Here is a 20654-nt window from a genome sequence, read left to right as displayed (position 1 = left end):
GAATAAGTTCACTTTAAAAACAACAATTGGACTTTCATTTAAGCTTAAATAAATAATCTTTAAAGATAGATTTGGTTTGAGAAATATGAAAACAAAGAAAGGTTTGTTTAAGCTTTGAAAATCATATTATTTATTTAGTACCAAAATATAAAACTTAAGAACATATATTAAATAAATCTTTTTCAAAATCTTGATCAAGCTTATTTAGCTTAATGTTTTGTGATTTCAAAAGAAAGATAAATTTAAGGCTAACATACCCCTTTCTCACAAAATCACAAAATCACAAAATTCTTTATCAAAGTTGAACATTAAGACTTTTTTCTCATTAGATATCCAAAGATCTTTGAAAAGATTCTTTTGTCAAATTGTAAGGAGGGTATCCATTCAACATCATATATATGTTTTATATCTTTCTTACATATATGTTACCTTAAAATATCAACTCTTTAACCTACCGTTAACCCTTGATGATATGACACATAATATCATCATCATTTGGATCCATTCATTGCTACACTAATTCAATTACTAGCCTTATGGCTCTGAGTAATTACACTTAAGTCCTTATAACAATAAGAGTTTTCACGATCATTGTCATGATTTTCTATGATATATATACAAGAAATTTCATAAACACACACGTCTCATAATGATTAAAACATATTTTAATTACTCTTGTACTTTCATCATCCTAAAGTTAACCAAGAATCATAAATTTTTTTTTAAAAAACATTTATTTTTTTAAATTTTTTTTATTTTTCAATCTATTAGAAAATCACATGTGACGTTTGAATTCTCTAAGAGGGTATTTAAATGCCTATTCAAAAAATATGTTAAAAATTGACATTTTGCTTAAGGTATTCAAATGCCTTATCAAGCATTCTAATGCTCGAGTTCTGAAAATTGAAAACTCAATCCAAAATAATCTAAATGACAATGGCAACTTACATTTGAATGTTTTAAAACATTCATAACAACTTTTTACAATAAAATTGCACACTTTTTTTGTTCCATCGATTTTAGTACATATTTTGGTAAGAACTCAATAACGTATTTGTAATTTTCATATTTTAAGACAAACATTGAAACAATCAGGAATCAAGCCAATCTAGCTCTAATACCAATAAAGGATAATTTTACAATATAATGAACAATATCATAAATTGAAAATAATGCAAAAGACTTACTTGATTTGCGAAAGCAACACTAACTCGATTCACTGGTTAAGGATAATATCACATTTTAGAAAATTGTCTACTATCTATAGTGTAAATCTTTAAACACTAAAACATGAGATTCCTTAAAGAGTTCGTAGGGAATGTCTTATTCCTTTGCTTTACGAATTTCTTTCTTTTCCTTTCTTTTTTTTATGTGACTTATCACATAATTCCACATATAAATGAGACTTATTTCATATGCGGATGAATACTTTTTTGTTCTATTTTATTATGGTTGAATGCCATGCGTTTTTTAAGAGAGGAAAAGATTGTAACAAGAATCTCTTCACCTTCATATAATGGCCGAATGCCATTTATTTTCCCTCATTTTTATAGGTAAATGTCACCACCTTTTGGAAAAAAAGAGTGGCAATTTTCAAAACCAAATTATTAACTACCTTTAGTAGTTTCTATTTTAGTTATTACTAAAGGTATTTATCGTCCCATTATAGGCCAATATTTCCTACATTTGTATTCATAATTAATAGACTAAATTTGATATTGATTGAGTCGACTATAGTTAAGGTGCTATATTGTGGTATTTAGATCTAGATTAATCTCTAAATTAATCTTCTTGATAACGATTATTCACTTATCACTATTACTTCTTCTGTCTTAAATTGTTTAAGTATTATTGACTTCTACAAAATTTAAAAAAAAGTTTTGATTTTAATATATTAAATATTAAAATTTAAAATTTTTTATACATTAAAATTTCATGATTTTTAATGTCAAAAAAATTATTAAAATATAATTTTAAAATATAAAAAGTAAGAGTTTTAAATATTAAAAAAAAAATAATTTTGAAACATCAAAAAAAAAAAAAAGTATGAACAAAAACGTAGGAAGGAGGGAGGGTTACTTAGATGCAACTTGTGCATTTGCTGATTACACCAATAAATTTTATTGCGAGTTAAATTTTTATATTTTATTATTACATTTTCAAATAATTGTATTTTTCATTTTCAATATTTTATGTAAATAATAATTATTTACTAATTCTCCGGGATTCCAGGTACTGGAAAATTATTATAATGCATGCCTATCCAAAAAAATAAAAAAAAATCCACAAGCGGTTATCCTCGTTTTCTTTCTTCCTTGTCTGCCTTTTTTCACATTCTGGTCTCAAACGCTCTTCCTCACAAATATATGGTAATACCTTGATGGGCTTTGTGAGAAGTTGAAAGGATGTTGGGTTTTACATATGTTTTTATTAATGAGCACATCAATGGTCTTTCGCGACAATTTCAAGCTAATCAACCAAAACCTATCCCAAACCTCCTCACTCTCTGTCTGTTGGCGTAATCCATCGAGTTTTTTTGTTAATCTCAGTTGCAAAAGAAAAAGATTTTCTGGATTCGTCGCAAATGCTGAAAACAACAATAACAAATATTCCAGGAAAAGAAGCTGGTGGCAAAGGTTCTTTTTCGACGATGACGGTAATTGGCTAGGTCTCAAGGACGATGACATGGAGGAGGAAGGTGAGGATATGTTGTCAGAGTCGGCGGAGGCGTCAGAAGGAGGTAAATTTGAGGCATGGAAGAGGAGGGCTGAGGCCATGATAGAGTTGAGGGAAGCGCAAGAGGATATGAGGAATGAGGAGAGCAGAAGATGGGAGGATTGGATTGTGGTCGGGGATGATAATAAGCATGGTGCTGCAAAAGATTGGGATGATGATGGCGTTGAGGAGGAAAAAGAAAACGGTTTGGTTCAGTCTGTCAAAGATTTGGTTCTTGGGAGGGAAGATGAGGATATATTGTATGAGGATCGTGTTTTTCGGTATGCCTCCGTGAATTCGGTAAGACTTTTTTTTTTGAATTAGTTACTGCATTCGCTGCTTCATCTTTAAGTAATTTGATGAATAAGAAAGATGATTGAGTGCACGTTTTTCATTTGGTCCTTGGATATTGCCTGACTTTTCAAATTTTGATGGGTTTCTTCTTGATTGCACAATAACTTTTATATCTGCCTCAACTTTGTTTTAGTTTACTCACCAACATTCTATGGGTTCTTAAGTGTATTTGCTTATAATTAAGTTCTCTAGGGTGTATTTGGTGCACAATATTATGATAGGATAGGATAAGATGATATTATGAATAGGACTAGATTAAATAATATCATTTTATTTTGTGTTTGATGTGTATAAGGATTAGAATAAGATAATTTTATTTATTGGTCAAAATTATACTTCCTTGAAGTTTATATAATTTAAATTATTGATATAATTTTTAAGGGTATAATAGGACATATAAGTTCAATACTATGGATTATAAATAATGCTCTTCATTTTGGAAGGATTAAATCATCCTATGCCAAGAGGATGATTAATCCTCCTTTTAATTTTATCCCTTTCTTTAGATACAACCAAACATGTTATAGAATTATTATCATCCTATCTATCCATTATCCTATATGCCAAACATGGCCTTAAGTACTTATATGACCAAGGGCCTAAGTTGTTCATACTTTTTTTTTTTTTTTTTCATATGACAGGCTAAGTTTGTGGCAGCACTGTTACTTATACCCTTGGCCTTGGATTTTGTGGTTCATGACTATTTTCTTATGCCTTTTTTGGACAGGTAAAATCTCTTGCTCCGGTTTAAATGGTTAATCTTTCCATTTGAATAACTATATAAAAGAATGGGAAATTTTATTATTATGAATTAACCTGTGTGGCTTCTAGTCCTTTGCCCCTTGAAACAGTGCATCCATGCAAATCCTTCCTTTTAAACTTGGGAATAGCTATATTAACATCATTCTAAGTAAAGTATGGAGCAATGTCCTTGTTTTAGTGAAGACAATTTCAGACTGAAGATGCAAATAAGGATCTTTATAATTACAAAAACTGCATTCACTTAAAAGATTATCTTGTTTTAATAATTTTCTTTTGGCAAAACACCCTATTTTAATTATCATGAAGTGAATTTCATTGATAAATGCTTTTCTACAATGGTCAAAACAATAATGAGAGGCTTTGCCATGAATAGATATGTGAAGACTGTGCCGTTGGCAGCAGAATTGCTTGATGTCAGAAGAAGTCAAAAGCTTGAAATGGTTAAGCAACTACAGGTTGAGAAAGCAAGATTCCGTTTTGAGGTGGAGATAGGTAAATCTCCCCCTCTTTCTGATGAAGAACTTTGGTGGGAATTGCGGCATAAAGCGTAAGATTGACATTTTCTTATGCTTCTTTGTTAAGCTTAAATTTATTATGCTCTCTCTGTCTCTGTCTCTTTCTCCCTCCTACTCTCTGTTTGACAATTTTAAAGTATTCAATTAATGATGAAAAATTTTCATTTGTAAATAAAGCTAAAAACTAATTAAATGGGTTATATAGTGCATACTATCATCCAATACCCTAGAAACTCTAACCACTTATAGCTTTGAAACATTTATAGAGACATCTTTTTGTTAACCTTATTGCTTTTTGAACTAAATGTTCTATGCTATAGCCAATGAACTGAGTTGTATTATAAGCAATTGCTGTGCAAAGGTACTTTCCATTTTGCATCAATCAATATTCTGATATATTAGTGTGATTGCAAATGTCTAATTTGCTTGTTGCAGAAAGTAACAAATGTGGAATAAAACTGAAGTTGTAACACTAATTAGGGAGTCTAAATCAAGAGACCGTGAGTTAAAGAACCAAAAACTAACATACTAAATAAAAAGTCTTATCAATTCTTGTACAAAGTTACTTTCATAGGCTTTTTATTCTACCTTTGTGACAAACCTAAAATCACAGCATATATTTACAAGTACATACCTTTTAATCACTTGCCTTCAAGCTTACTAGAATATGCTAGTCAAGTGAGAAATAGTTGGAACCTAAATAAAATCCTTATACTTATATAGAAAAGCAACAATAAGTCTATTGTTGCACTTTGCTAAGGTTTTTGGAAATAATATAGAATATGAATGGCAGCAATCCAAAATGCATCGATCTCGAAACCCTATAATTTGAAGAATCCCTCATAAGATAATTGTTTTCAGAAATGGAAATTTTCCCCTCAAATTGTCAAATTCATTGTTTGGCTCATTTGCTTATGGAGTTGTTTAACTTAAAGTCAAACTTGGATGACCTACATTGGGAGAATATAAAAGGTAAACATCTTATTTTCCTCAAATTAAAGAACATAACTTTTGAGTTTCTAGGAAGTAATATAAGAGGTAAACAAAAGAATAAGCACAATAAAAAAAATAAAGAAAGATAAGTTGGACACATAACTTTTATCGGTATCATAACATGCATCTTCAAATATATATATATTTATATATATAACAGAAAGACAATAATATCTGTCTAACATATTATGACTCTGAAAACGCTTTGTCCATGGTAATTGATTCCAAAACTTCACACATTCTAAGAGAGAAAAATTCCTTAAAAATTAATTTTCAACTGAGTCACCTACTGTAACAGAAAACCAATATCAATACAAGAATTAGGTTATGCCACCATTTATATTAAAAATGTGGACTGGTAGAAGACTAGTTATTCAAATATGCCAGCACTAAAGTAAGTGAAATATAAATACAAAAATGTCCATATACTAAAGCTCTTTATTCCCCAAGACCTGCAAAAATCATGATATGTAAAAGAAAAACTCATGATTGAGTGCCACCAAGACTATGAACAAAAGGTCTCTGTTTTTTGAACTTCTAAATGCCTATCAGTAGTCACATTTTTATTTGCACATTTTCATAAAATTGGCCATCAAGATCAGTAGTTCATCATTGTTATGTGGATGCACTTGAGAGTTCTACACCAATATTATTAAGCTACCGAAAATTTGAAAACCTACATTGGAGCTTTTCCTTGTGTTGGAAAAAGATTATCGGACAGCCCCATGAGCTCCACGAACATCGTGAACTAGGTCAATTATTGAATCTAGACTTTTTAAGCTTCTCTCTGATGCATAATACGTGCCTTTGTCATTCCTAAACTCCAAAGGGAATTACTTGAAAACATCCATAACCTCATAGCTTATGCAAGTCACATTCTCAAATGTAAATAAGCATCCATACATGCCTTTAAAAGTAAACATCCTAAAACATCCAACATTAAAAAAAAAAGTTTGAAGTATTGGAGAAGTCTAGGTAGATTGCATGATAACCAAACATCTCTTACCTAAACATTCCTAGGCAGAATTTATCCTATAAGGTTTGCCACTCATTGTTACACCATTTTGATGTGTATGCGCAAGTGGTAAAGCAATTCAATTAGGGGTTGAATTGGATATACAATTTTTTCAGAAATTATATAAAAAATCACAAGTTGATACTCCAAATAATTCGAACAAGTATAGAGATCAATAAGCACAAGATAAAGAGCAATAAATAGAGCTAGGGAGAGAGTGGACAAGGATGTATGTTGGTTCGTTCTTATACAAGTCACCTAAATCCACTACCTTAACTAATCCAAGTTAAAGATTTTGGCACCAATTCATTATAACTTTTTAAGGCTTAAGCATAACTTTCATTCAGTATTTTTTTTCTTAACACTCAAGTCGATGAGATTTTCCCTAAACATTCAATGTCACTTTGTACAAGAGTTTCTCTTTCCATTATTCAAAGGGTTATTAAATGGTGATCAAATGCAGCTTATGAAATCTCTCTGAAGTTTGGTATAGCTAGTTAAAGCACTATCACATGGTACAAGGCTTGAAAGAATGAGAAAATTAACAAAAACAGTAAGACTTGAATCATTTGATCTTTTAGCTCATTGGCTGCTAAGTGGTGTTTTTCCATTTCATCTAAGACTTGAGTTTTATGTGGTCTCAAATTAAGGTTGGATCTCTCCACCTTTAGCCAATTGGTTTTAGATTGGATGCTTAACATGGTTCTAAAGTCCAAGTTTGTCATGTTACTTGTAGCCTTATTTGTCGATGTGGTAAACTTGTTTGTTTCAATTGTTAGTATTGTGACTACATGTGAGGGCAGTGTTGAGTGGTTTAACCTCATCGATTAAGTCATGAGTTCTTGTTGACCTTATATTTGGGGTGGGCATCAACACCTAGAACCAATTAGTTTTACATTGGATGTGTAACAATGGGGATTCATGATTTGAGGTGCCTTAAAGCTTCCTTTATAGAGGATTTGAGAGTATGACCATTGTGGAGTGTCCCTTTGAAAGAAAATCCAAAAATAACATAAAAAAGATGAAGATTCTAATTCCAAATTGTGGCGGTCAACTATGATGAGTGAGTGTGATTCAGAGATTTTGTTCATTTTGACCTTTGAATCAATGAGAGAGTTGACTGCGGGAACTTTTAGTGCTCTTTGTGTAATGTTGTTGATCATACATGCTTGAGAATCAACTTCCTTTAAATTTTTTGCAATTAAACCTCAAGTTTCAATTTCCTTGAAATTTTCAACCTCCAAATAATTTCCAAACTTGTACTAACTTGCATTTTAGATGCAATATACCTTTAAGCACTAAATAAACAAGTTAGTAACATGTTTATTAGTTTTGTAATCATCGAGTAAGGCGTTAACGATCTATAACATCATGTGATTCAGCATTGTCAGATAGGGCAACTTGAAGAGTATTCCATGGAACATTTTGATTCTCCTTTACCATATTGTCCTTCATGTGATTATATTTAGGATAGGTTAGCCTAAGGGAAAATAAAGCCCACCTAAACCAAACAAAGACTAATAAAATAAACCCAACCAACAAGTCCACTAATTAATTTAATCTTATGTCCTAAATTTATGTCTAGGATAGACATTCTTCCGAAACTTGGAAGGTTGTTCTCCATTATTAGGGTTTTGAATAATGGAAAGTATTTACATTTTCACGTGATAAAGACAAGAATTGTTAATGTATTGACAAAGAAAAAGGGGTATATAATAAATTATGTAAACCTTTCTAAACTAAATGGCAACTTAAGTACTGCCAAGGTTGAATTCTCAAAACTCAAGCAGGATTCACATTCATGATAGGAAACAAAAACAAAATAGTAAAATATGACAAAGAAAAAGATATATAAGTAATTGTAGCTTGACTAAATGTGCAGTTGAGCTAATCTTCCTTAGTGCTTAGCATTGTTAAATTTATGATAAATTCCTGTCAGTTACCTCTTCTACCTCAAATACATTGACACCATGCTTCCTTGGTTAATTTCCTCAGCTATTGATTTTCATTTGCAGCCACATTATATGCTTCGTTGGTAGCTTTGACTGCAATGCAACACTCATGTCCTTATATGCATTTCGAATGTTTTCAGTCTATGCCTTCTTATAATCACTTATACTTCTAGTGGCAACTGGTACTTTGATCAGTTTTCAGTGCGCACATGATTTTAAAATGCTTCTGTTCTGTAGTCCTGCCCATTAATAATAGGATATGCAAAACCCAAAATAAGATGCCAGACTCAATATGCAATTTCCAGAATTCAAAAAATTATTATAATACTCCAAACACCTAAAACTGTTGAAAACAGAAGGTAAAATATTATCCCAGAACTTGAATGTAAAGAATCATAGAAATTTTAGGATGCAAAAGCAAGTAATGAAATCTAATCAAGCTCCCTATAAGCCTCTAACCATTGGAAATGTGTGAAATTAAGGTTTGTGCCTTTGAACCAGCCTTAGTCTTATAAACACCTTTGGAGGCTGTTGCTGGCATGCTCCATCATCAATGTATTGGACTCAATGATATGTTTATAATAACATATTTGAATGTTTGTCTGCTACTACTCTATGGATCCAACCATATTTGCGTTTACCATTCCTTTTTTCTAATAATTATGTGGAAAGAGAACAATGTGTGCTTTTATATTTTAATTTATTTTATTTTTTCTGGGGGAAGACAAATTGAAATTTTGAAATATCAGAAGTATGAAATACCAAAAAAATATTTATTTATCCAAAAAAATGTTACATAAGAAAGCTATATTGATGCAATACAATTGGTCTAATCAAGCACAACACTGCCAAGTGTGCATTATAAATTGTTAATTTCCCTGCAAAATAATTTCCTCTTACCCTATTCTGTCAAGCTAAATTTTGTTGTCCTGTTAATAAAATGCTTCAACAGGTTAGAATTACGAGATGAATGCAGACTAGGGAACCGTAAAGCATTTGCGAACATATGGTCAGATATGGTATTTGGCATTTCACTGTTCCTTCTCTTACACTTCAATCAAAGTAAGGTAAGTATCCCTTTACTGCTTCTCCATAATGGTATTCCCACATTTGACCTTTTTTATTTCTTTTTCGATTTTTTACAAATAGTCAGAATATTGTCAACATTACCTAGCAATCAACATAGGGATTCATTATTTTTTGTCAAACAGACATAGGATTGCATTTTTTCTAAATAAATTTGCAATTTTCCCTATTTTTACGTGAATCTATTGTTTCCCTTTAGATTTACATATTATAAATAGGTAACTCTGCACCAATAATGGAACTATTTTTCCTATGCAACCAGGGGTTTGTGTTCCCTTACAATTTTTCCCTCTCTCTCTCTCTCTCTCCTCTCTCTCGATCGACCAATAGAATTTTATTCTTATTATCTTAATACATAATTCCAACAAATTAATGCATTCAAACACAACGTGAATAGCTATATGGATAATATTGTGCCATTGTTCACTTTTAAAGATACGCCTTGGAAGTTCAATTTAAGTAAGGTCCTCGTTTTCATCCATATCCTCTATGGTCTTTCACTTTCTAGACATGGGTGTTTTTCAGTAGATCACATCCTTTCGTCGGGTTTGTAGGTATCCAAACAAGATAAATGTGACTTATGTTTTCCTCAATGGTTTGTGAGTTCCTTGTTTTAAAATACTTATTTCTAATCTTCTCCTTCTTTGGATGTATAGACACCCTACTTAGCATTTTCATTTGTCACATCTAATTTTTTTCCCTTTTTCTATTTGTTGCATATGTTGACATTTAGGAGCTGCACTTTGCCTTTTGCCAAGGTTTTATAGTGGTTTGTAATTTGACAAAGACAATAAGAGCATAACAGGCATTGCCATATAAAATATTTAATCTTTCCTTGTCCCTTCCTCTCTCCCCACTAGAAGGGAATTAGAAAAATGGGCATTTGAGGCATTTAAGGGAATATTGAAGGGTGTTGCATATCTCTTCCTTTCCTTTTATTTCAAGTTCTATCCAAACAAAGAAAAAATTTCCCCTTTTACCCTCCTTTCATCTCTCCTCCCTCTCATTGACACAAATGCATTATAAGTTTTAGTGGAACTTAATGATCACACAAGACTCTAAAAACACTATTCTAATTCATCAATTCCAGTTTAGATCCTATTATTAACTTCTATATAAAATTTTCCATCCCGTATGATAACTGAGCCAAGGTATTGCAATTGCCCACTTTTTTGGCATGTTTTTATCTACATTTCTCACTTTTACCATTGGACTACATTTGCATTCCAAGTACTTTGTTTTAGAACAATTGGGTGGAAAACCCTTAAATTACAAAGTTTCTCTCCACAAGTCTTACTTTGAATTGCACTTCCCATTTTTTCGTGCACCGCTACTATATTACTAGCAAAAAGTGTACACTAAGATGAAACATATTGAATACTTAGTTAATTCATCTATCACTAAAGGGAAAAAAAAATGGACTCAAAACTAAAGCTTGGTGTAAACCTATTGCTAATGGAAAGTACTCTATCCTTGTTCCGTGAGTCCTTGCATGAGTAATCGTTAAATCATGCATGCCTTCCATAACTTGGATATAAAGCAATATGAGCTTCTTTCTTTCTTTCCCAAGGATTTTCCAAGTATTTCTCTAGGGGCACATTTGGTTCGTGAGAATCGGAATAGAATAGTTATTTTATGAAAATATATTAGAGTTGTGATATGGATGGAATATGTATTTCATGGTTTGGCTGATGGAAATGGAAGAAAGTATGGATATCATCATGTTTGGTAATATAAAGGCACCATTTTACCTTTAATAAAACTCAGTGTTTTTGTTTTTTTGTTTTCTTTCTTCTTTTTCTCTTTTTATTTTTTTTTTTGTAATGCCAAAATACTAGGTTGCGAGCATGACAAAAGACATATACTTTGAAAATGTAACATACTTATATTCTTTGTTGCTCATGCTCCTGCTATGTGCATATTTTTACTTACATAGAGATGTAAGGGGAAGGGGAACAAGGTCAATAAGTGCACGAGGTTTGATGCCATAGACACATTTAAATGGATACATTCTAAAGGACATATGAACCAAATTGTTATAAGCAAACTTAATAGTAGGTAAAACAAATAGAAGTTCCAAAAATGTAAAATTCTAGGAAAAACAAAAAAACTAGAAAAAAGATTAAAATATTCAAACGAAATGATGAAAAGGAGAGGGAAATGGAGGGGGAGAGAGGGAGAGGAGGGGATGGGGAAGGGGAAGGGGAAGGGGAAGGGGGTCCCTTGATGGCTGTCTGGGGTGGACCGATTGATATCGGTCTACATCAAGCTAAGCAGATTGCAACTAGGCCAACCTTTCCTTCCCTTCCATTTCCCTTCCCTTCTCTCTCTTTCTCTTTGTCTTTTTTCTTTTTCCCTCTTTTCCTCTCCTTTCCTCTCCTATTTTTTCTCATCCAATTTTTTTCTATTTTTTTATTTCATTTCTTTCCAAATTTTAAAATTTTTTGACTAATTTTGTTGTTTTTGAAGATTTTTATTCTTTAATTCCAAAAGTGAAATGTTTTAGCAAAAAATTTTAAAGCATGACATCACTTTTTTTTACACGTTTTCTTACTGACTTTTTTTGGATGCGTAATGCATCTAATAAATAAAAGCATAGTTCATGTACTTAATTGTGAATTTTTTTTCTTTAGCTACCAAATCAACAACTTCACCATAGTTCGAGTACCAAATGTGTATTTAACCCTATGTTTGCTTCTTAGCTATGGAAAGCTGAGAAGTATGACAACACAACAATATCTTCTCTACATCCCTCTTCAAAGATGGTTAATAAATTCGATCCTCCACTTTAGCAAGAGTCTTATCGTGCCTAGCTGACCAGCCAACCCACCATCATGCATTCCCTAAACTACATGCTCTGTAAGTGAAGTATGAGGAACACGGCCTATTAGCTTGGAAGAGATAACTGGATAGATCTCTAGAATATATTCTTCTATATTTTTCTTATTACAATGCTAGAATTGCATGAAAATATATAGGCTAAGACTGAATATTCTCAGCTTTAAAACCCAAGATTTTCATTCATTAAAATAGCTAGTCAAAGGAATAATTTACTTTCTACACATAATAGGAAAATATCTAATGGAATTGGTGTAATTACCTAAATCACTTCTTATTCTAAAAAGACTTAACTAAAATAGATAAAGTCAACTAATCAAGTAATAATGGAGATTAGATTTCCATACTCCCTTTCAAGTTGGGTGGTAGATGTCAATCATGCCTAGCTTGGACTTCAGAGTCTCGAAGTTGTTTCGAGAGAGAGCTTTAGTGAATATGTCTGCAGTTTGGAAGCATGTGGGAGTATAAACTAATCTAGCAATTCCTTCCTCTATCTTCTCTTTAATGAAGTGACAATTAATCTCCACATGTTTAGTCCTATCATGGTGAACATGATTCTTTGCTAGACTTATGACAGCTTTGTTGTTGTAGAATATCTTCATGAATTCTTCTGCAAAGACCTTTAACTTCCCTAGCAATCTTTTCAACGAAATTTCCTCACATATACCATGAGACATAGCTCTAAACTCAGCTTCCGCGCTACTTCTAGCCACCACAGATTGCTTCTTGCTTCGCTAAGTAACCAAATTTCCCCACACCTAGGTACAATAACCAGTAGTTGATCTTCAGTCAATAACGGATCTAGCCTAATCTTCATCAGTGTAAACTTCAACAATTCAGCATGATGTCTTCTTAAAAAATAACTATTTGCCAGGACTTTTCTTTAGGTACTATAAGATTCGATACACAACCTCAAGTGTTCCTCAATTAGGTTGTTCATTAATCTACTTACCATGCTAATTGAAAAACTGATATCTGGTCTTGTATGAGAGAGGTAGATCAGTTTCCCAACAAGTCTTTGATATCTACCTTTATCTATTGGTGGACTTCCTTTTTCCATTCCTACCTTATTCATTGTGTCCATAGGGGTATCAACAAGTTTGCATCCAAGCATTCCGGTTTCCTTTAGTAAGTCTAGGACATATGCTGTGAAACAGAGATGTCATTCCTTCAGCAAGCTACCTCTATGCTAAGAAAATATTTGAGGTGTCCCAAATCTTTGATTTCAAATTCTTTGGCTAGAAGGTTCTTTAGGTTGCTAATTTCTTCCACAGTCTCCAGTAAGAATAATGTCATCCACATAGACAGGAAGAATGGCTATTTTTTCCTTCAGGTGAATGTTTGACAGACATAGTGTGATCGGTGTGGCATTTGTGAAAAACAATACTTCTTTACTACTTTTGTTAGTCTATCAAACCATGCACGTGGGGATTGTTTGAGACCATATAAAGACTTTTGAAGCTTACATACCTTGCCAAAATTGTCATGGTTTTTGAATCCTGGAGGGGGATTTCCATGTAAACTTCTTTTTCTAGGTCGCCATTAAGAAATGCATTTTTGACATCTAGTTGGTGGAGTGGCCAATCTAGATTTGTTGCGAACGATAATAACACCTAAATTGAGTTAAGTTTAGCAACCAGAGCAAATGTCTCCTCATATTCAATACCATAAGATTGAGTAAATCCTTTTGCAACAAGGCGAGCTTTGAATCTGTTAATACTTCCATTTGCATTGTGCTTGACTATAAAAATCCATTTGCACCCAATTGGATTTTTCCCTTTGGGTAGTTCTGAAATCTCCAACGTTTTGTTTTTTTCTAGGGCCATGATTTTTTCCAAAATAGCCATCTTCCATTTTGGTTGCATGAGTGCTTCATGAATATTATTGGAAATTTACATATTGTTTAGTGTGGTAACAAAAGCCCGATAACTGGATGATAAACCTTTATACGAAACCACATTACAGATTGGGTGTTGAGTACATGATCTCACACCTTTCCTTAGAGCAATTGGTTGATCAAGATCATTAAAAGATTCAATTGAATCAAATTCAATAAGAGTGTTACCTGTGTTGATTTCAAGTATCTTTGGAATCGGTTCAGATTCTTGGTTTTGCTTTGAAGGAGTACATTCTCCTACATCCATCTAAGTTTTTTGTCTTCTTGAATAGGCAATCAATTCTTTGTTTGTTTTCCCTTATGTGGACTTTAGGTTTGGAGGATTTGGTTGGATGTTTTAGACTTGAAAGGGAGTTGGAGGATCTGGTTGGATGTTTTGGACGTGAAAGGGAGTTTGAGAAGTGTTTGGTGGTTCGGTAATAGGATCTTCCCAAAGATGATATTCTTGTGTGATTGGATTTTCCCCTTGAATGGCAGTTTTGGAAAAGGTTGATTTTCAAAAACTGTAACATTCATGGAATGGTAGAATTTTTTTGTTACTAGCGAGTAACACTTATATTCTTTTTGATTCAGAGAGTATCCGAGAAATATGCATTTGATGGATTTGGGATCTGATTTGCTTTGGTTTTGTTGGTTGGTAAGAACAAATGCAATGCATCCAAACACTTTAATGGGAATAGACAAGATGATGTGAAGGTGAGGTTAGGAATTGAGAAGGGATTGGCAAGGGCTTTGAAATTTTAGGACTCGAGAAGGCATTCTGTTTATAAGATATGTAGGTGTCACCCCAAAAATGCTTAGTACATGGGTAGCCATCATGAGGGATCTTGCAACTTCCAACAAATGTCGATTCTTTCTTTCAGCAACACCATTCTAATGAGGAGTGTCAATACATGAACTTTGATGAATTATACTATGCTTCATTAGATATGATCCAAGAATTGAATTGTAGTATTCTTTCCCATTGTTGGTTCTCAATACTTGGATTTTGATTTTGAATTGAATTTGGATCATATTGTTGAAGTTTTGAAATAGCTGGCCCACTTTTGAATTTTCCTTCATAAGGAATACCCAAGTAAGCCTGGTGTAATCATTAATAAATGTGACAAACCATCTGGAGCCAATAATGTTATTTACTTTAGAGGGACCCCAAATGTCATTGTGTATCATTGAAAAAGAATGGGATGGTTTGTAAGGCTGATTAGGATATGTGGTACAAGTATGTTTGGATAGTTTGCAGACTTCACACTGAAAGTTGTTAGGATTTTGATTGAATAATGAGAGAAACAACTTTTTGAGGTACAAAAAATTTGGATGACCTAACTGATAGTGCCAAAACATGATAGTACTATCTTTATTATTATTGGAGGATGAAGCCACACAAGAGGCCTTTTGATATTGTCTTTCAGAATCATTAGCTCTTAGGATATAGAGTTCTACACACATCTTAGCATTGCCAATCATCTTCCCCGAATCCAAATCCTGAAATTCACACATATTTGAAAGAAATTTAGTAACACACTTGAGGTCTCTTGTAAATTTGCTTATAGACAGTAGATTGCAACTTAGATTTGGAACAAACAAAACAGAATCAATTGTTATCTCTTTGAAAATAATAACAGAACCTATATCGGTTACTTTTGAAAGTGACCCATCAGCAATTCGAACTGTGTAGTTTTCATGACATGGGTTGTATTTACTAAATATAGATGCATCCCCAGTCATATGATTTGAAGCTCCTGAATACACAATCCATAAATTTGATTTTTCTAATTTTACATTCAAGACACTTAGAAAATTATTTTTTTGTGCTAAAGAACCTATTCGAATAGGAGTAGTAATGTTTTGCAATGATTGAGAAACGTTAGCTTCGAGGTTAGAGGTAACCTCTAACGTCGGGCTCTCTTTTCTGCTAGCCATGTTGAACTCCAAGTAAAAATTTTCAAAGGATCAGAGTGTACCCTGATACCATGAAGAAATATCTAGAATAAAACTATTTTATTCTTCTATGTTTTTCTTATTACAATGCTAGAATTACATGAAAATATATAGGGTAAAGATTGAAAATTCTCAGTTTTAAAACCCAAGATTTTCATGCATTAAAACAGTTAATCAAAGGAATAATTTACTCTCTACACATAATAGGAAAATATCTAATGGATTTTGTATAATTACCCAAATCACTTCTTACTCTTAAAAGACTTAGCTAAAATAGATAAAGTCAACTAACCAAGTAATAATGAAGATTAGATTTCCACAATAACCATTGTGAATAACAACATCATCATGCTTCCTATTATTACCGCTTTTAACTTCCATATACATCACCCCAAGATCTGGAGAACTAGCATGATCATGTTTCAACCTATCAAAACCCACAACTTTATTACACAAAGATTGATGTTTAAGAACCAAAGTATATCAAAGCCAGCCATCTAGCACGCTTAGAACTAGGTTGTTCTTGTGGCTGAAGAAACCTCAAAGCTAAATGATCAGAATACAATGCAAACTCTGAGGCCAGCAATAAAACCTAAAATAACAAAAAGACTGAAAAAAAAGCATAAAGTTCTTTTTCATAGGTTAAGTACGCCTTCATAGGTTGTAAATTTCTCACCAAAAAGAAGGCAATATGTTGACTTAAAACCTTTTCTATGCCTATCCCAAAAGCATTACATGCTACTTCTAAAACTCTAGATGCGATAATATAGAAGCCTTAGTCTTTTCTAATATCTAAAAAAAGCCCTAGTAGCCAAAGGACTCTACAGACATTCACCTTTCCTAGGACACTCAGTAATAGGAGCCATGATAGTGCTAAAACTCCTATACTTGCCTACATAAAGTAGCCAAGCCCGGAAAACTACACGCCTCAAATATATAAGTAGGTTCAGGCCACTACCTAATTGCTTTGACTTCATCTGAATCAATTGCTATACATTGTGTAGATACCATGAATCCTAGGGAAAACACATGTAGGTTGCAAAATATTACACTTCTTATAATCTAAATATCACAATTGCTTAAACTCAAATTTAATTCAAAATTTCAATGTAAAAAATATTAACAATCAAAACCCAACTTCCAAGTCTAATAAAAACTATATATGAGCTTTGTAAACATAGTTATGAAGCCCACCTAAACCCCAATTAAAGTCCAATAAAATAAACCAAACAAATAAGCCCACAAAACCTATTTCCTAAAGTTAAGCCTATAATTGATGTGCTTCTGAAAATTTCAAGAATGTCCTCCATCATTACTACTAATACAAAGATTACCTTTAGGCAAACACAAGATTTTTCCTTTTTCCTTTTTTTTTTTTTTTAAATAGACTAATGTCTTACAGGATCTATCGATGGTAAATATAAAAGGACTATTTTTTATCAGACTTATTTCTAACAACCTTAGATTTGCCAAAGAATGTTGTAAAGCAAGCTTTTTAGCATCTAGCTTAAGACACATATACAGCATGCACTAAAGTCTTAAGAAATTCTAAAATCCAACCTTCTATGCATGCTGAACTGAGAGTTAAATGATTCAATTTATTTGAAACAATATGGCTAAGGTTTTGTAGTGGCTCAGTTAGCTATAGTCAAATTTTTAGGCTTGATTAAATTTTATTTGTGTTGCTTATTGTTATGTATATATCCGGATTATTGTTCCTGCACAAGCATGTATGACAAAGTTTAACTTACCTTTTTTATGCATCTAAATGTTGTGTACTTTTACTAACCAAGCACCTATTTCTTCTAATTTTTCTCACTACTTCTGCAGGTAGCTTTGCTGAAATTTGCAGGTTATAAAATAATAGGTAACATTTCAGATGCTGGAAAGGCATTTCTCATTATAGTGATTGCGGATATTTTTTTAGGGTAATGTGCTTCTATCGCGGCTTAAGGTGCTATTTATTTATATGTTTATGTACTGAGTTAATGTTGAATATTTTTAACAATTAAATGGAAGTAGCTTACATGAGAGATAATATAATCCACATCTTTTCCTGTTTGAGATTTAATTTGCATTTTTATAATCTATATATGTTTAAATAGATATTGACCAACTTCCGATGTTACTTGATAGACACATCCAAATCTTAGTCAAAAGAAAGCAAAGCCTAATCTCCTTGAAATATTGATTAAAACTGGAAAACTGGTTGAGATATGGATTCAGTTGTCTACTTTTGGTCCCTATCAGTTGACCAAAATTCCGTCATATTAATTAATTTTTCCTTTTAAAAATTTTTCCACGCTCTTCATCTTCATCTTCTTCTTGATTCCAAACTTGCTCTCCTTTACTTAAAAACATAATAATAGAAAAAGGCTCAATTTTGCACTTTTTAATTTCTGTAGGGTAACTTATGACTTGCATATATGCAGGTATCATTCTGAAGCTGGTTGGCATACTTTGGTAGAGATAATTGTTGACCATTATGGACTCCAAGTTGATCACTCTACTATAACCATTTTTGTCTGTCTGGTTCCAGTTTTTATTGATTCATGTGTGAAGCTTTGGGTATGTTTTACAAAATCTTTGCATTTATTATTGTTTTACTCGTTGGCTGCAAAACCAAAAGAAGACATGGAAATGAATCACTTTGGGCTCCTTATCACATGCTTTAGTTTCACTTTTAATTTATGCCACTGCATCAAACACTGGCTTCTTGTTTCCCTATAAAAGCTTCAAAAAGGTCGTGAGAGCTCAAGTACCAGAAATTGGCCAGCATGTTTTCGACATGTCTTTTTAGATCTAGATTTACGGTTATAATATAGGACATTAAGAATCTTGCTTTCTTACTGTTGCTGCTTGCCGAATATAATCTAGCTTTTGTATGGTCAGAAGATTAATTGAAGGGATCAAACTATGAATGATACCAGTAAGTTAAAGAAAACCATGCTTGGGTTTCCATTCATAGGTTTGTATTTTTGGTGCTCTTAAAACCGTATATTAATGAAGGAATGTTTTTATAAAGACTATTTATGGTGGGTAAGAAAAGCATGACTATAATTGTAGTTTGTGGTTTATCCTTCTTCTGGTTTTATCTTTGTTGTTTTTGCACTTAAAGTTTAGATGGAACTTCGTGTGCATGAATTCTTGGTCTTGTATGATTAAAGATCTGTTTATGTTCTTAATTCTCCCTTTAATTACATTTTTGGTGCAGTTGTTCAAGTTTCTTCCTAGATTATCCGCAAATGTTGCAAGAATACTCCTTGAAATGAGACGTCACTAGTGATTTTTTTGGCAATTGCATTTATCTTCCTTGTAGAGTTGTGCCGGATTTTGCAAGTATTAGCTAAATGGGAAACAACGCATGAAAAGTTTTTGAAATGAAGCTTCAAATTCTTGTGAAGCTAGGAGCCTTTTCTGGTTTAGTGCTTGATCCGTCATGTGTTTATTATATAGAGGACTTGGTAGCCCAAAAGATCATTTATAGTTTCAAGTGCCTTCATTCAAAGTGAGCTGTAAAACTGTTATGAATGTTGGTATGCCAGGGCAGGGATTGGCCTTGGATAGGCATGCCCCATTACATTTCCTTTCCTTAACAAAAAATGTGCCAGATTGCTTATCGTACAAAAATGTGTACTAAAAAAGGGGTATGAATGTTACTTAAAACGCAAATTTGAATTCTGAATGTATGCCTTTGTTTTGTTTCTTAAACCACCAATTTTGAGTAGTGTGTATGTGCCTTTGTTTCTCAAAACAGCAATTTCAAATTATGTTTTTCTTAAAAATAAAAATTCGTCGAAAAAACCTGTCAAAAGAGGATAAATCCCACTTTGATGACAGGATAGAATCACCAAGCTTGGTTCCCTGCAAAACGAACAAGCGCAGTAGATTAACTTTTCTTGACGGTTCTCCTGGGTTGCTATTGGCATGATATCCATTAACCAGTAATCACCTTCCCTCTGAACGTAGACAGAACGTCCAGGCCTGTGAACTAAAAGAAAAGGAAGTTTATAAACCTTGAAAATCCAGCATGTTCGAGAAGTAGTAATAAAACTATGCCAAGTAAATTTATATATATGTGAAGTCCAAAACCCCGAATGCTTAGCTAATGTGATCTTGGCGAAAGAGGTGCAGGAAAAGGAGAGAATATTTGTTGAATAGGGCATGACCCCAAGGACCTTTCGTCCCTACCCATAGATGAGTCCTTTAAGGGTAAAATAATCTTTTACTTCTCCCTTAAATGACCTATATTTTTGTCGGTGCAACTACCAAAACGTCAACTTGGACAATCACGCACACCTTATCCATTTCATTTGATCATGCATACATGTCATTCAGGTATTGAGTTATCTTAAAGTTACATCAGGTTAAATTTGGCCACATCAAATCAGGTGTAAAAATCTCTCCCTTTCTCCATGTAACCCTAAGACCATTCATTTTCTTTATTCATTCAGTCTAGCCTATCCTTGCTCTGCTCCTTTTTCACTCCCTGACTTGATGTCCAAGCACAAACGCTGGAGTTACCTTCAGCTTTTGTCTTGACATCTTCTTTAATTTTGTAACTCCATACCTTCAGACTCATTTTTAGG

The 20654-nt window shown here is 32.8% G+C and overlaps 1 protein-coding gene across 4 annotated transcripts; it reads left to right on the top strand.

Moving 5' to 3' along the window:
• The first annotated feature begins 2234 nt into the window (after positions 1 to 2234).
• LOC111302795 (CemA-like proton extrusion protein-like protein) lies at positions 2235 to 19776 on the top strand. Of its 4 annotated transcripts, none has more exons than XR_016326428.1 (7): positions 2235 to 3015; positions 3711 to 3796; positions 4205 to 4378; positions 9259 to 9373; positions 17896 to 17932; positions 18498 to 18633; positions 19280 to 19776. XR_016326428.1 is itself a non-coding variant. In XM_022898630.2 (7 exons), the coding sequence occupies exons 1-7, from the start codon at positions 2422 to 2424 to the stop codon at positions 19346 to 19348; spliced, it is 1272 nt and encodes a 423-aa protein (XP_022754365.1). In that variant the 5' UTR covers positions 2280 to 2421; the 3' UTR covers positions 19349 to 19776. The 4 variants fall into 4 exon arrangements, 2 of the variants coding, with proteins under 2 accessions (XP_022754365.1, XP_089597951.1); XM_022898630.2 differs by having other exon boundaries at positions 2280 to 3015; positions 17896 to 17993; XM_089741825.1 differs by having other exon boundaries at positions 2282 to 3015; positions 17896 to 17993; positions 19385 to 19776.
• The last annotated feature ends 878 nt before the right edge of the window (positions 19777 to 20654 follow it).

This window comes from Durio zibethinus, chromosome 13 (assembly GCF_047325235.1).
Source record: "Durio zibethinus cultivar Kanyao isolate XHJ-2024 chromosome 13, ASM4732523v1, whole genome shotgun sequence".
NCBI lineage: Eukaryota > Viridiplantae > Streptophyta > Magnoliopsida > Malvales > Malvaceae > Durio > Durio zibethinus.
Note: the sequence above shows the minus strand (reverse complement) of the source record. Positions and strands in the feature narration are given on the sequence as shown.

Excerpts from the sequence above, each read along its gene's own strand:
- LOC111302795 (XM_022898630.2), top strand. The coding sequence starts at position 2,422 with ATGTTTTTATTAATGAGCACATCAATGGTCTTTCGCGACAATTTCAAG. Across the intron at positions 3,797-4,204 it reads CTTATGCCTTTTTTGGACAG|ATATGTGAAGACTGTGCCGT; the intron begins GTAAAATCTCTT and ends TGCCATGAATAG. Across the intron at positions 17,994-18,497 it reads ATTGCGGATATTTTTTTAGG|GTATCATTCTGAAGCTGGTT; the intron begins GTAATGTGCTTC and ends GCATATATGCAG.